Source organism: Diplotaxodon limnothrissa, linkage group LG7 (genome assembly GCF_057381915.1).
Source record: "Diplotaxodon limnothrissa isolate DT_005_m linkage group LG7, D_limnothrissa_male_GT1.1, whole genome shotgun sequence".
Classification (NCBI taxonomy): domain Eukaryota; kingdom Metazoa; phylum Chordata; class Actinopteri; order Cichliformes; family Cichlidae; genus Diplotaxodon; species Diplotaxodon limnothrissa.
This window is the reverse complement of record NC_140602.1, coordinates 69,958,283-69,970,610: the sequence shown is the minus strand read 5'-3', so window position 1 is coordinate 69,970,610 and position 12,328 is coordinate 69,958,283. Positions and strand designations below refer to the sequence as shown.

At 45.3% G+C, this 12,328-nt stretch overlaps 1 protein-coding gene across 1 annotated transcript in view; it reads left to right on the top strand.

Annotated features, from left to right (window-relative positions):
• LOC146629752 (integrin alpha-11-like) overlaps nt 1–10,384 on the top strand; it is a 36,536-nt gene extending 26,152 nt beyond the window's left edge. The window contains exons 18-30 of the mRNA XM_085360220.1: nt 15–125; nt 3,545–3,630; nt 3,723–3,927; nt 4,005–4,103; nt 4,759–4,835; nt 7,317–7,400; nt 7,504–7,600; nt 7,680–7,793; nt 8,192–8,278; nt 8,369–8,479; nt 8,643–8,738; nt 9,479–9,592; nt 9,723–10,384. Coding sequence (XP_085216346.1) covers nt 15–125; nt 3,545–3,630; nt 3,723–3,927; nt 4,005–4,103; nt 4,759–4,835; nt 7,317–7,400; nt 7,504–7,600; nt 7,680–7,793; nt 8,192–8,278; nt 8,369–8,479; nt 8,643–8,738; nt 9,479–9,592; nt 9,723–9,803 — 1,362 coding nt within the window. The 3' untranslated portion in view covers nt 9,804–10,384. The remainder of the gene's footprint in view (nt 1–14; nt 126–3,544; nt 3,631–3,722; nt 3,928–4,004; nt 4,104–4,758; nt 4,836–7,316; nt 7,401–7,503; nt 7,601–7,679; nt 7,794–8,191; nt 8,279–8,368; nt 8,480–8,642; nt 8,739–9,478; nt 9,593–9,722) is intronic.
• Nucleotides 10,385–12,328: the final 1,944 nt, after the last annotated feature.

The window sequence follows — 12,328 nt, the reverse complement described above, 5'->3', positions numbered from 1 at the left end:
AATACGACAAACAGGAGACGACAGATTACGGGCGTCCCATAGTTGTCGTCCTGGAGACAGGATTGCAGAACCCAGACGAGGGGCCGGTGTTGGACCCGGACTGGCAGAGCACCCAAAGAACCGAGGTGAGAGCTTCGAACACAGGTTTGAACTGCCTGATTAGCTTCAGAGCAGAGAAATTTTTTTTGCACAGGACACTTTTTAAAAAGTGAAAAAAGGTAAGAAAGAAGTTGTTGTTCAGAGCAGACCAGAGTCAGCTTCTCTGAGATGTATTTTCTGATGGGAAGATGATAATCTGAAAGCTTTGGATTTACTGGTCAATCTTAAACCCGCCCTTGTGGTCACGATCTGGGTAACAGCCTGAAGTATGAGGTCAGCTCCTCTGAGTTTCCTCTGAAAGGTGAAGAGTTCAGACATCCTGACGGAGCTCGAAGTTGGCTCCAACTTTATGTCAAGAGGAGCCAGTTCAGGGACGTTGGGCAACTAATCAGGCTCTTCCCTGGAGGGCGGGGTACACTTAGAATTGCTATATATATATATTAGGGGTGCAACGATACACAAAATTCACGGTTCAGTTCGATACTTTGGTGTCACGGTTCGATATTTTTCCGATACAAAAAAATTGTTCATGCCTTTTTAATTTGTCATTTATTAAAATTATAAATATATATTTTAACTCAAAAGTACAGTTTTTAAATTTAACCCTAACCCTTGTGCGTGTTTTTTATTTTGACAGCGAATGCGCACCTGCGGACCACTTATGTGCAGCCCTGGTTATTTAGCTCGTCATATTGCAGCCACAGAAATTATTTTGTCCATGAAACCATAAAGCTGCACTTTCTTTTTGCCTTATAGTCTCATTTGTCATAACTTCTCCGTTTTGTGGTAAGCTTTTCTTTGGCTGTCACTTCTTCACCCTGACCTGTCTTATTTGGCTCAGCAGAACTAAAATATATATCCTGCTGCTTTTACACACACACTCACATAAGCTCAGCGATTCTCTGCGCGATCAACCTCTCACATGTTTAAGCTGCGGGAGATTTCACTTGTCATGTTTGCATAGTAAGCTAACAATTAATAAGACAATGTCAGAGGAATTGGTGCACAAATTATCATCACTCACAGATCAGTGCTGTCGCTCTCTATACACAGTTCGCACGATTGCAAAGTGAAAGCAAAAAAACAAGCGCAAATTCAAACGCGACTTCAATATGTCACATATTGACAGTGGCTCACCGATGCCAATGACATAATTACCCAGCTACATTTCTGAAAGAATGCAAAAGCATTGACATATATTTTTCCTACAATAGCCCGACGGGCAGGGAAGAGATAGATTTTGGTAGCCCGACTGAAAAAATCGCTAGCTCCGGGATGTCGGGCTAGCGATATTGCAAGCCCTGTATCTGATTGAGGAATCACTCATCTTTGGAAAAGAGAGTTTATTACAGAGAAATGGCTCTTTCCAAAATAAAAGCTATACTATCCGCTTCTTCTGGGCTATATTCTCAGCAGCATAAGGAGAATCCTGTGCTAACAGCTGTCTAAATGACTCGGCTAAAGTTAGTAGCATGCTTGTTGTTTTTGTCTTTGCACTAGGATGATGTCGGCGTAAATGTGCAGTCATATTCGTTGTGTTCCCACTAGTGCTTTCAGGTTAATCTCGTTGAAATGACCTTAACGCCACAACACGGCAAATCTCCGTTAACGAGCTACCGCCGATCGCCCCGTGCATGGGGCTAGACGGCCAACACGTTAACGAGCTAACTGCGCTAACACACTAGTTCCCACCCATGTAATTGAGCATTGCATGGCACATCCAACATACTGTTTTACTTTAGTCCATGACTCGCTTACCTTCAGGGTCATACGTCACATGAAAACCAAAATAATTCCAAACGCCAGATCTGAATGAGAGTGGGGGAGGTCCATGTTGCAAGGAGAGCTTAACTTCTGTCTCACTAGCTTGCCCTGCGCTCTTCCTTCTGACGATGCTGTCTGTGTTGAGCGCTCAGTGGATCTGCGCTCGACAGTGCAGCCTAGGCGGAGTAGTCGAACACAGATTCACTGAGCGCTCAACACAGACAGCATCGTCAGAAGGAAAGTTGATAAAATAAATTACAAATGTTGTATTGTTCGATACATATGCGTACCGAACCGAAAGCACTGTATCGAACGGTTCAATATCGATACGAATATCGTTGCACCCCTAATATATATATATATATATATATATATATATATATATATATATATATATATATATATATCACACCAGGCAAGACCCCAGGTGCAGGCTGTGTAAAGATGCCCCAGAGACAATCCAGCACATAACAGCAGGGTGCAAGATGCTAGCAGGCAAGGCATACATGGAACGCCATAACCAAGTGGCCGGCATAGTGTACAGGAACATCTGTGCCGAGTATAACCTGGAAGTCCCGAGGTCAAAATGGGAGATGCCCCCAAGGGTGGTGGAGAATGACCGAGCTAAGATCCTGTGGGACTTCCAGATACAGACGGACAAAATGGTGGTGGCTAACCAACCGGACATAGTGGTGGTAGACAAACAGAAGAAGACGGCCGTAGTGATCGATGTAGCGGTTCCGAATGACAGCAATATCAGGAAGAAGGAACACGAGAAGCTGGAGAAATACCAAGGGCTCAGAGAAGAGCTCGAGAGGATGTGGAGGGTGAAGGTAACAGTGGTCCCCGTGGTAATCGGAGCACTAGGTGCGGTGACTCCCAAGCTAGGCGAGTGGCTCCAGCAGATCCCGGGAACAACATCGGAGATCTCTGTCCAGAAGAGCGCAGTCCTGGGAACAGCTAAGATACTGCGCAGGACCCTCAAGCTCCCAGGCCTCTGGTAGTGGACCCGAGCTTGAAGGATAAACCGCCCGCAGGGGCGTGCTGGGTGTTTTTTTTTATTTATATACACACACACACACACACATACATACGGTAGCTTGCAAAAGTATTCAGCCTTGCAAAAGTATGCGTAATTATTCAATAACTTTATCCCTGACCTGTCTGGTGTCTAAATCCAATCCAGAATCTGTGGCAAGATCTGAAAACTGCTGTTCACAAACGCTGTCCATCTAATCTGACTGAGCTGGAGCTGTTTTACAAAGAAGAATGGGCAAAGATTTCAGTCTGTAGATGTGCAAAGCTGGTAGAGACAGACCCTAAAAGACTGGCAGCTGGAACTGCAGCAAAAGCTGGTTCTACAAAGTATTGACTCAGGGGGCTGAATAATTACACACACCCCACTTTGCAGTTATTTATTTGTAAAAAATGTTTGCAATCATGTATGATTTTCGTTCCACTTCTCACGTGTGCACCACTTTGTGTTGGTCTTTCACCTGGAATTCCAATAAAACTGATTCATGTTTGTGGCTGTAATGTGACAAAATGTGGGAAAGTTCAAGGGGGCCGAATACTTTTGTAAGCCTGTCGTCTGTACTGGAAGTATCTCAGAATTCTCCCTTCAGTGTTTATGTCCTGCAACAAATGGATAAATGCGTTAATCATCTTTTTTCCCCTGTAGATTCACTTCTGGAACGGATGTGAGCAGGAAGACACCTGCGTTCCTGACCTCATCCTCCATAGTCACACGGACCTGATGAGTGCTCAGTGAGTAACCCGGTCTCCACTAAACTAATCCCTCACGTCTATCCGTGTAAATTATTAAGAGACTGGTAATTATTTCTTTGCTTCACCTGTAGGCAGTTCTGCAGGTCAAACCGACGGGCTGCCAGCTCCATCTGCAGCCACCAGGGGGCGCCTGAGAGGCAGCCGTTTGTCGTGGAGTCCGAGCGAAGGAGGATGGTGGTGTTCGCCCGACTGGAGAACCAGGGAGAGAACGCATACGGAGCTGCCATCCACATCTCCACCTCCTCCAACCTGATCTTCTCCAGCCTCTTAGTGAAGGTACTCAAACTTTCTTTCCTCATCCTAAAAAGGTCAAAGTGCATGCTGGATTCATGTTATGCCGCCTCTTCCCTCAGGACCAATCAGATATCCAGATTGAGTGCTCCTCTGAGGACAGACTGGCAACCCAGAGGATCTGCAACATCAGCGCGCCATTCATGAAGTCGCTGTCTCAGGTAGGGCAGAGCTATTTTCATTCAAATTATGATTTTGGGATGAAAAAAGGATCGACCACCTGCAGTTTCCTCTTTGGTTATTATTGTTGCCCTGATACAACAGCCCTTTGTTTAGGGTGATGGAGCTTCTTCTTCCTCCTAAATATGTGGACAGGTTTGAACATCACAGATAAACAGGTTATTAGCTCATCATACCGCTGTTATACAGCCAGACTAATAACAGTGATTAAACTGGGCAGAAATATGCTGCCAATGATAGCTGCTGACTAAAATCCTTCATTACCTTAACGAGTGTCCCTGTAAACATGACCGTGATCCCCACCCCTCACTGTGAGGCCCCTCAGGGCTGCTGTGTGAATAAGACTGTGCTGGAGATTATTTCCAGCTTCCTGTTAAAAAGGCTCCGGCTGCTGGTTGGGGGGAGAACACAGCCGGAGGGAAAACGGGTTCAGCCGCAGACGACGACAGGCTGCAGTGGAAAATAAAATAAATAAAAAACAGAAAACAAAGAAGCTTCACACGATGATGTGATGGAGCAGACATTTAACGTTCTGACTAAAATGTTCTAATTAAGGATGTTAGGCCAGGAGAAGGAGACGATTAAATGCTTTTGATCCTGAGAGGATGAATTTGCACCTGCTCCTTTCCTGTCCAGGTAACTTTCAATGTGGAGTTTGAGTTCAGCCGCTACATCTTCCTGGATTACGTACATGTGGTCATGGTAACTACCAGGTAAGACAACTGAACATGTGTAACGTGATGTCACAGAAGTAAATCACGATTATTATTTTCTGTCCTCTGACGAGATTTTATACAACAATATTAAGGAGAACAAAAACTCCATCCTGTGATTCACAGGGTAGGATCGGGGCGATCGGGGTAGGATCGGGGCGATCGGGGCGATCGGGGTAGGATCGGGGTGATCGGGGCGATCGGGGTAGGATCGGGGCGATCGGGGTAGGATCGGGGTGCGATCGGGGTAGGATTGGGGCGCGATCGGGGTAGGATTGGGGCGATCGGGGTGATCGGGGTAGGATTGGGGCGATCGGGGTAGGGTCAGGGCGATCGGGGTAGGATCGGGGCGATCGGGGTAGGATCAGGGTAGGATCAGGGTTATCGGGGTAGGATCAGGGCGATCGGGGTGATTGGGGCGATCGGGGTAGGATGAGCTGTTTGACCTCAGAGAGGTAAACTTAGTGGTACCGCTGTGTTCTGGGACCTCCTTGTGTCATGAGTCGCTGTGCGGCAGGAAGGAGTTGGACCCAAAATGCAGGCACTCAGGCACGAGGTTTAAACACGAAGAACTCGGCTTTATTTGCTGGCAGGAAAAAGTCATACAAAAGTAAACTAAACCCACAGAGAGACACAGGGAGATCCACACAGCATGAGGGACGACGCGACACTGACTCAGAGAAACACAGGGTTTAAATACACTGGGAAGTAACGAGGGGAATGAGACACAGAAGGAGGGCACAGCTGGGAGAAATCAGGACTGACGAGACAAGCAAAGCAGGACACATTCACATAAGACACGGACCTTCAAAGTAAAACAGGAAGTATGACACAGAGACGCGAACTTGACACGGTGGAGACAGCAACTAAGAAACACAGAGACATAAACCATAATGCAGAGGACTCTAAGAACCGAAAGCCACAGAGGGAAACTCAAACATGCAGACAGAACAGAGGGGACACAGAGACACATGAAGGGCAGGGGATCGAAACTAGAAACCATAGAATAACTCACACAAGTACGATAATACAAACATCACAAAGAACTAAACATGCTGGGTCAGGAGACCCAGGACCCTGACACCTTGACGTCCGTTGGGGAGAACATCATGAAGAATAGATATGAAATGAGACAGCTGGAGTGGAGGTGGGTTGCAGAGAGGCTGACAGCAGCAGCAGGTGAAAGCAGCCTAAAATATGATTATCAGGGTCCTGAGTAGGAATGTGCGAACCAAATGAGAAGCATGTGGAACACTGGGAATCACTGGAAAGCTGCAGGGAAGCAGTTGCTGACGGAATCAGCTCATCGGGAACAGGTGAGATGAACAGTGTACATCTGAACCTGACGAGGACGGGCAGACACAGAAAACTGACAACCTAAATATAGCAGGAGAAATGTTTGAGCAGTATATTTTTAACTGACTTGTTATTGTAATGAGTCTTTATCGTATTTATTGTAACATTTATTATATGATATTTTATATAATATTTTATTATATTAATACTATTCTGATTAGGTCGTATTTTAACCGTAGCACAGAGATGTAAGTAACTAGCTAGTTCTTCGTGGTCAATGACAAATAATTATTTAATCCCTGATCCAGTTTCATAAAACATCAGCTGGGAATCTGTGCCGTGTTTATTAAAGAGGAAAGAATGAGGTTATGTGAGTTTTCTGTCCTGACTGCTGCAGGATTAGATTAAAAGTTATGGATGGATTTGCATGAAAGTGTTCCCAGAGGTAGCGAAGTGATTAACTTTTGGAGTCGATTAACATCTGGATCTGGATCCAGGAATTTCCAGAAGGATCATTTATGGCTGCGAGACAGGAGAACATTAGAAACTTCGACAGGAGACCAGGTGAATTCCTACCTGAGCGTGTGTGATGGTGTTTTGGTGATTACTCACAGATGAATCCAGATCCAGGGACTCAGGTATCGCTGTTCAGCTTCATGAAGCAGAAGAAACAACCAGAAAACAGATGATATGATTTAAAGACGGAAACAGTAAAAAAGACGATAAAAACTTGATTTTAAGAAACCCAGTCCATACAGGTTTGGTTTCTAAATGTTTTGTTTAAAGGAGGAAAGAGGAAGTTTGCTCCAAATAAAAGAATCGCTTCCTGTGGGAGGTTTGACTGTGATGGCGAAGGCTCGATGATTGGTGCGACCAAAGAAACACCTGGATGCATCTGATTGGTCAGATGGAGCCAGATGTATGTCATAATTTATGGACACGTGGTGGGACGAGCGCGATTCTCTCCTGCTCATCTTGGACAAAGTTTAAACCTTTCATTTATTTTGGTGGTAACACAGCCTGGAGTGTTTGGTTGAGTATTTGTAAGTAAATATAAATAAAATACTTTGAATTATTTGTAATCACAGATTAATTATGCCCTTCGCCGTGGGCTGTATTGTAAAGTGTTACGTTGAACTTTCAAGCTTTCGTCCTTTTAAGCGTGCTTATCTGTGTGTTACTCAGTGAGGGGGACGAGGGTTACCCGGACGACAACACCAATGACATCTTTCTCCCCCTGAAATACCAAACCGAGCTCCTCTTCACCAGGTGGCTGAAGCTTTTGAGCTTTTTGTGATTTGAAAGTTTAAAAAGTTGCATCTGCGCATTCAGAAGAGTTCACGTGTGTCTGCTTTCTTCCTTCTCTGGACAGAGACCCTCCTCGTTTTGTAATCAGAGCTGACTCCTCCTCCTCTTCGTCCTGGGACCAATCAGACAGCAGCTCTCACACCTTCAACCTCTCCTATTACGTGAGTGAAACAAACTGTGTGCATGTTTGCAGATGTTTGCTCATAAAGACGTTCTGATGCGGTTCTCCCGTGTGTGCAGATCCAGAACCTGGGCCTGTTCTCGGTGCAGGGCGTCCTGTTCGGGGCTGATGTCTGGGCTGTGACCATGAGAGGAAACCAGCTGCTGAACATTACGGACGTCAGCATCGAACAGGTGACGCTGGAAATCTTTTTGCTGTGGTTATCTCTGTTCACCGACGCTGCAGGAACAGATGGCTCGCTTGAATGAGCCTTCCCTGTACTTTCAGGTTTTACCCTTAATGAAGGATTAAATCGATTTAAAATGAAACTCCCGCCTTTGTTGCTGCAAAGCCCTCAGCTTTCACTGTACAGGCATCACTTATTCACTAAACTGTGAGGAGCGTGAGTGACAGCAGCGCCACCTGCCTGTCACATATCTACTGCAAACGGAGGGTTTCTCTTTTTCTGTCCTGTCGCCGTGTTTCTGACTTACTGTGCTCAGCTGCTTTTTTAATGTTTTGGCCCAGATTGGCGAAGCAGCAATTAAAGTTAGAGGTTACCATTATAACGGAGTCCTCCTCTTCCTCCCAGCAGGCAGCGGGATCCCGCTGCACGCTGCCTCACGTTAGAATGAGCAGTCCTGTCACACCTGAGGATCTGACTCACCTGTCACAGCTGGTAAGGCTGAAGGAGCCTGTTAGAGTCAGGATAACAGTGGAGTTAAACAACAGTGTTTCCCAGAGTGTGTGTGTGTGTGTGTGTGCGCAGAACCACAGTAACAGCGCGAACATGGAGGTCCGGTGCCAACTGAACCTCCCGCCCTCCCGAGAGGTGAAGGTGACGCTCACAGGAAGCCTTCAGCTCGCTGCTCTGCTCGCCGTGAGTTCCTCCCATCTGTTGTTTTCATAAAGCGAGACAAAGCTCAGGAAACAGGAAGTCCATCAAATTCCCGACTAACCAGAAACAGGCTCAGTTTAGTGAAACTCAGATTAGCCGCAGGAGAAAGCACAGGTGGCGCTCACTACCTGTTTAACTCTTTCAGGTGAAGTTCAGGTCTCTGGAGCTGCTGACCGCCGCCTCCATCCAGCTGGAAGCGTCTAGTCCCATTTTCCTCCAGGAGGACCGACCTGTCAGACAGGTGAGCCCATCAGCATCGCTCTCCCATTGGAGGACAGAGGTCACTCTGGGATAAACAGGTTTAACCTCCCAACTCTTTGTGACTGAACCCAGTGGCCTTCTATCAGCTGACCACAACGTTCACGCCAACGTTTTAAATCACCTGATCATCAGCGCTTCACACACACAGAGCGGTGCTGCCACCTGCTGTCAGGAACTATTACACCCTTTTGCTTTACATTAAAAACACATTGAACCACATGGAGTACGGAGGACCAAAGGTGCCAAAATGCAACGAATAAAATATAAAAAGAAACTAGTCCTTAATTATGTCGGAATCTAAATGAAGATAAAACCTTATTTCTGATATTATTTCCTTTTAATTGGTTCCTCTATTTACATCCTGTGTAATTTCTCCAATAATGTACGTCTCTTTAATTTTCTATTTCTGCATATTTTTTCAAATGTATTTTCTTTATTGTATCTTGTTTCATTTTTGCATTTCTTCAAACATTTCTTTGTTACACATGAAGCAACGATCGTGTCTCTGAGTTTACATTTTAAAATGGTGGAAAAGGGAAGAAAACCTCAGAAACACCTGAACTCATCATTTTCAGTCAACATTATTTAAGTTTGACTCCATATTTCTATGTTAAATTATACTCCGTGTTTGAGGACTTCATTAGACCGCCTGACATAAAAACAGAAATCTGTCAAACACTGGTTTCACACACACTCAGGTGGTTTGTGCTGTAACTGCAGATCATTCTGGACCTGAGGAAGGAGGAGGATCACTCCATCCCCATCTGGATCATAGTGGGAAGCTCACTGGGAGGTTTGCTGCTGTTGGCCTTACTGGTCCTCGCTCTGTGGAAGGTAAAAACACACACGGAGCCTCGAACATCATCAGAGTACTCCTCTGTTCTGAACTCTGCTCTACAGTGGACGTCTGGATCAAACGGCTCTACTGTCCGTCACAAACCGTAAATCCTTGTTTTCTCTTCAGCTCGGCTTCTTTAACAGACGGAGAAGAAAGGAGGAAGAGGAGCAGCCTGTGGCCAATGGGAAGACGGCACAGGAGCTATAACGTGGCTGACATCACCGCCGCATCATTCCTCGCCGGCCTGCAAAGTCTTAAATTAATGTTCCCGATGAAATTTAACCTTAAAGACACTGAGAAAATCTGACGACCTCACATGGGTCACCTGAACGCATCACGTGCCTCCACCCGTCACTCAGGGACTGCGACCCTCACCTTAAACCCGCCTCTTCGTCCACGCGATGTGCGATTGAAGCTACCCACAGACTGTATATAAAAGACGGAGTCAGCATTAGAAACATCGAAGGGTTAGGATTCTTCAGCGTCGCCGACGTCTGCCTTTCATGTGAGAACTTCACAGGTGTGACGGAGGCCTCGTGACAACGGAGAGCGATGGAGTAAATATTTAAACGGAGGCTGACGGGGCAGAAAGAAAACTACCTAACATTCGTCTGATTTCATCTTCTTAAATTGTAAATATATCCTATTAATTCTTATATATTGTAGCTGATGCACTTTTGTTTAAAAGTCAAACTTGAACTTGTGTAAATATTCACATGTATGACGAATGAGGGCCGAGGCGTCACCGTCGAAGCGGTTTCCGCTCTGCCTGTTAATGTCAGAATAAAGACGAGAAATATAAAAGTCGTGTCCGTCTGTTCGCTCATGTTTACCTTCTTTGTCTGAAATTTGGACTCTTTAATAACCTGAAATGTTGAGATAACCCAAAGATCTGAGATCATTCAAAATTTTCTTTAAATTTTCTGGATAAATCTCAAAAGTTTGAGTAAATATTTTAAAAGTTTGAATCAGAGATCCTGAAATTTCAAGTTCCTCCCGAGTCTGTTTGTTGTACCCATCCATCCGTGTTTTTGTCACTTTGAGATAAATTGAAATTCTAAATTCAGAATCTCAAATTTCGACTTATTTAGACGAAAATTGAAATTTTGAGACGCCCAACTCAAACTTTGAAAAGTAACAGCCTTTACAGGGACGTGTAACTTGACCAGACACATTTATGGCAGTTATTATTATTATTTTTTAATCAAGCTCAGTTTTTCAGATCTGACCAATCAGATCACTGCATTTTCTTACTCGTAGCTCAAACGCACACCGCTACTGAATATAAAACTAGTAAAACAGTCACGTGTGACGCCCGACACACCGCTGGCTGCCGCTCCAGGTCGGTCTGCATCCTCAGGTGTGGTCCCGCCTCTCAGTGCTCGACTGAGTCCTGAAACACGGACCAAAGCTTCGACTCCAGGATCAGTTTTTTATATGTTTTCACAAAACACACCCACACATCTGGAGGTTCTGATCCTTGAAATTTGGGATTGTGTCACGTTCTCCCGCACGTCGATGTGCAATGAAGTTCCGACTTAAACATTTGGAAATCTTATAAAGAAGCAGCTTGAAAGTTTGAAACACCCGACGTTTGAATGATTGCAGAATCGTTTCCAATAACTTTTTTCAGAAATTTACCTTACTCGTGGTTTGCATTTTCCCGCCCAGTGGCAGAAATAAGGCGGCCATCGCAGACACAAGGCTCCTCCTCAGACAGGCTGAAGAGCTCGGCGTTCAGCCGCTCTTCCTCCTCACGTTGAGGTGGTTGCTGGGAACCCCGCAGTCCTGAACCTGGACCCTTTACTCATCTGAATTTTGGCAGTTTCAATTTCAAAGACGGAAAAGAAATCAACAACAGGACACAGCAGCTGAGCTCAGACAGAAGACTTTAATTTAACAGCATTCACCCCGCAGGAAGTACCCATCAGCTGACATCTCTTACGTTTTCCTGGCACACTGAGCACCTTTGGCTTCATCTCAGCCACAGAAACCTGCTTTTAATGAAAAAAAGGTCCCACCAGGACACAAACACTCCTGCAATGATAGTTGTAAGAAATTAAAAATGAATTAAACAGAACGAGCTCTGTGGATGGCACAGACTAATGCCCTGTGAGCACATGGGTAATAAAAGCTGGAGTTTTATTAGGAGAGCAAACGCTCTCCAACACCTGATTACAGGACGCCAAACGGTGGCCCAAGAAGAGCCTCGAGAAAGTTTCCACCATGATCGGCTTGTTAAACCTGATGTTTAACGGTCAATTGAGGTGCGAGCGCTCCCAAACAGAGTAAAACAACCCGAACGCTTGGCCGTCCTCCCAAGTGTTATAATAAAGTCTGATGTTAAACACAGGAGGAAACATCAGCAGGAAACTTTTCTAAATCTCACACCATTCCCACCTCAGGTCTACATTTGAACATCATATTATTGCAATAAACATGAGAGCAGGTGAGATTTGGCACCTGTGTGGAAAATAAGAGCGGGCCTCTGCTGGAGCATCCACAGCTTTGCTCTCAAACGTCTCATCCTCACTTTGGACCAAACAGGCCGGGCCTTAGCGAGCATCTAAAGCTCAACGACCTGAGCACAAATGTTCACGAACGTGACGTTTGGGTTAAAGGTGTTTATAAAGTGACAGGCAGCTTCAGTAGGGGAGGGATGTGAGAAGAGTCGGACCTGCTCCCAGATAAATAAAACGCCGCGGCGTCGATATTCAACATCCGGCAGGAAT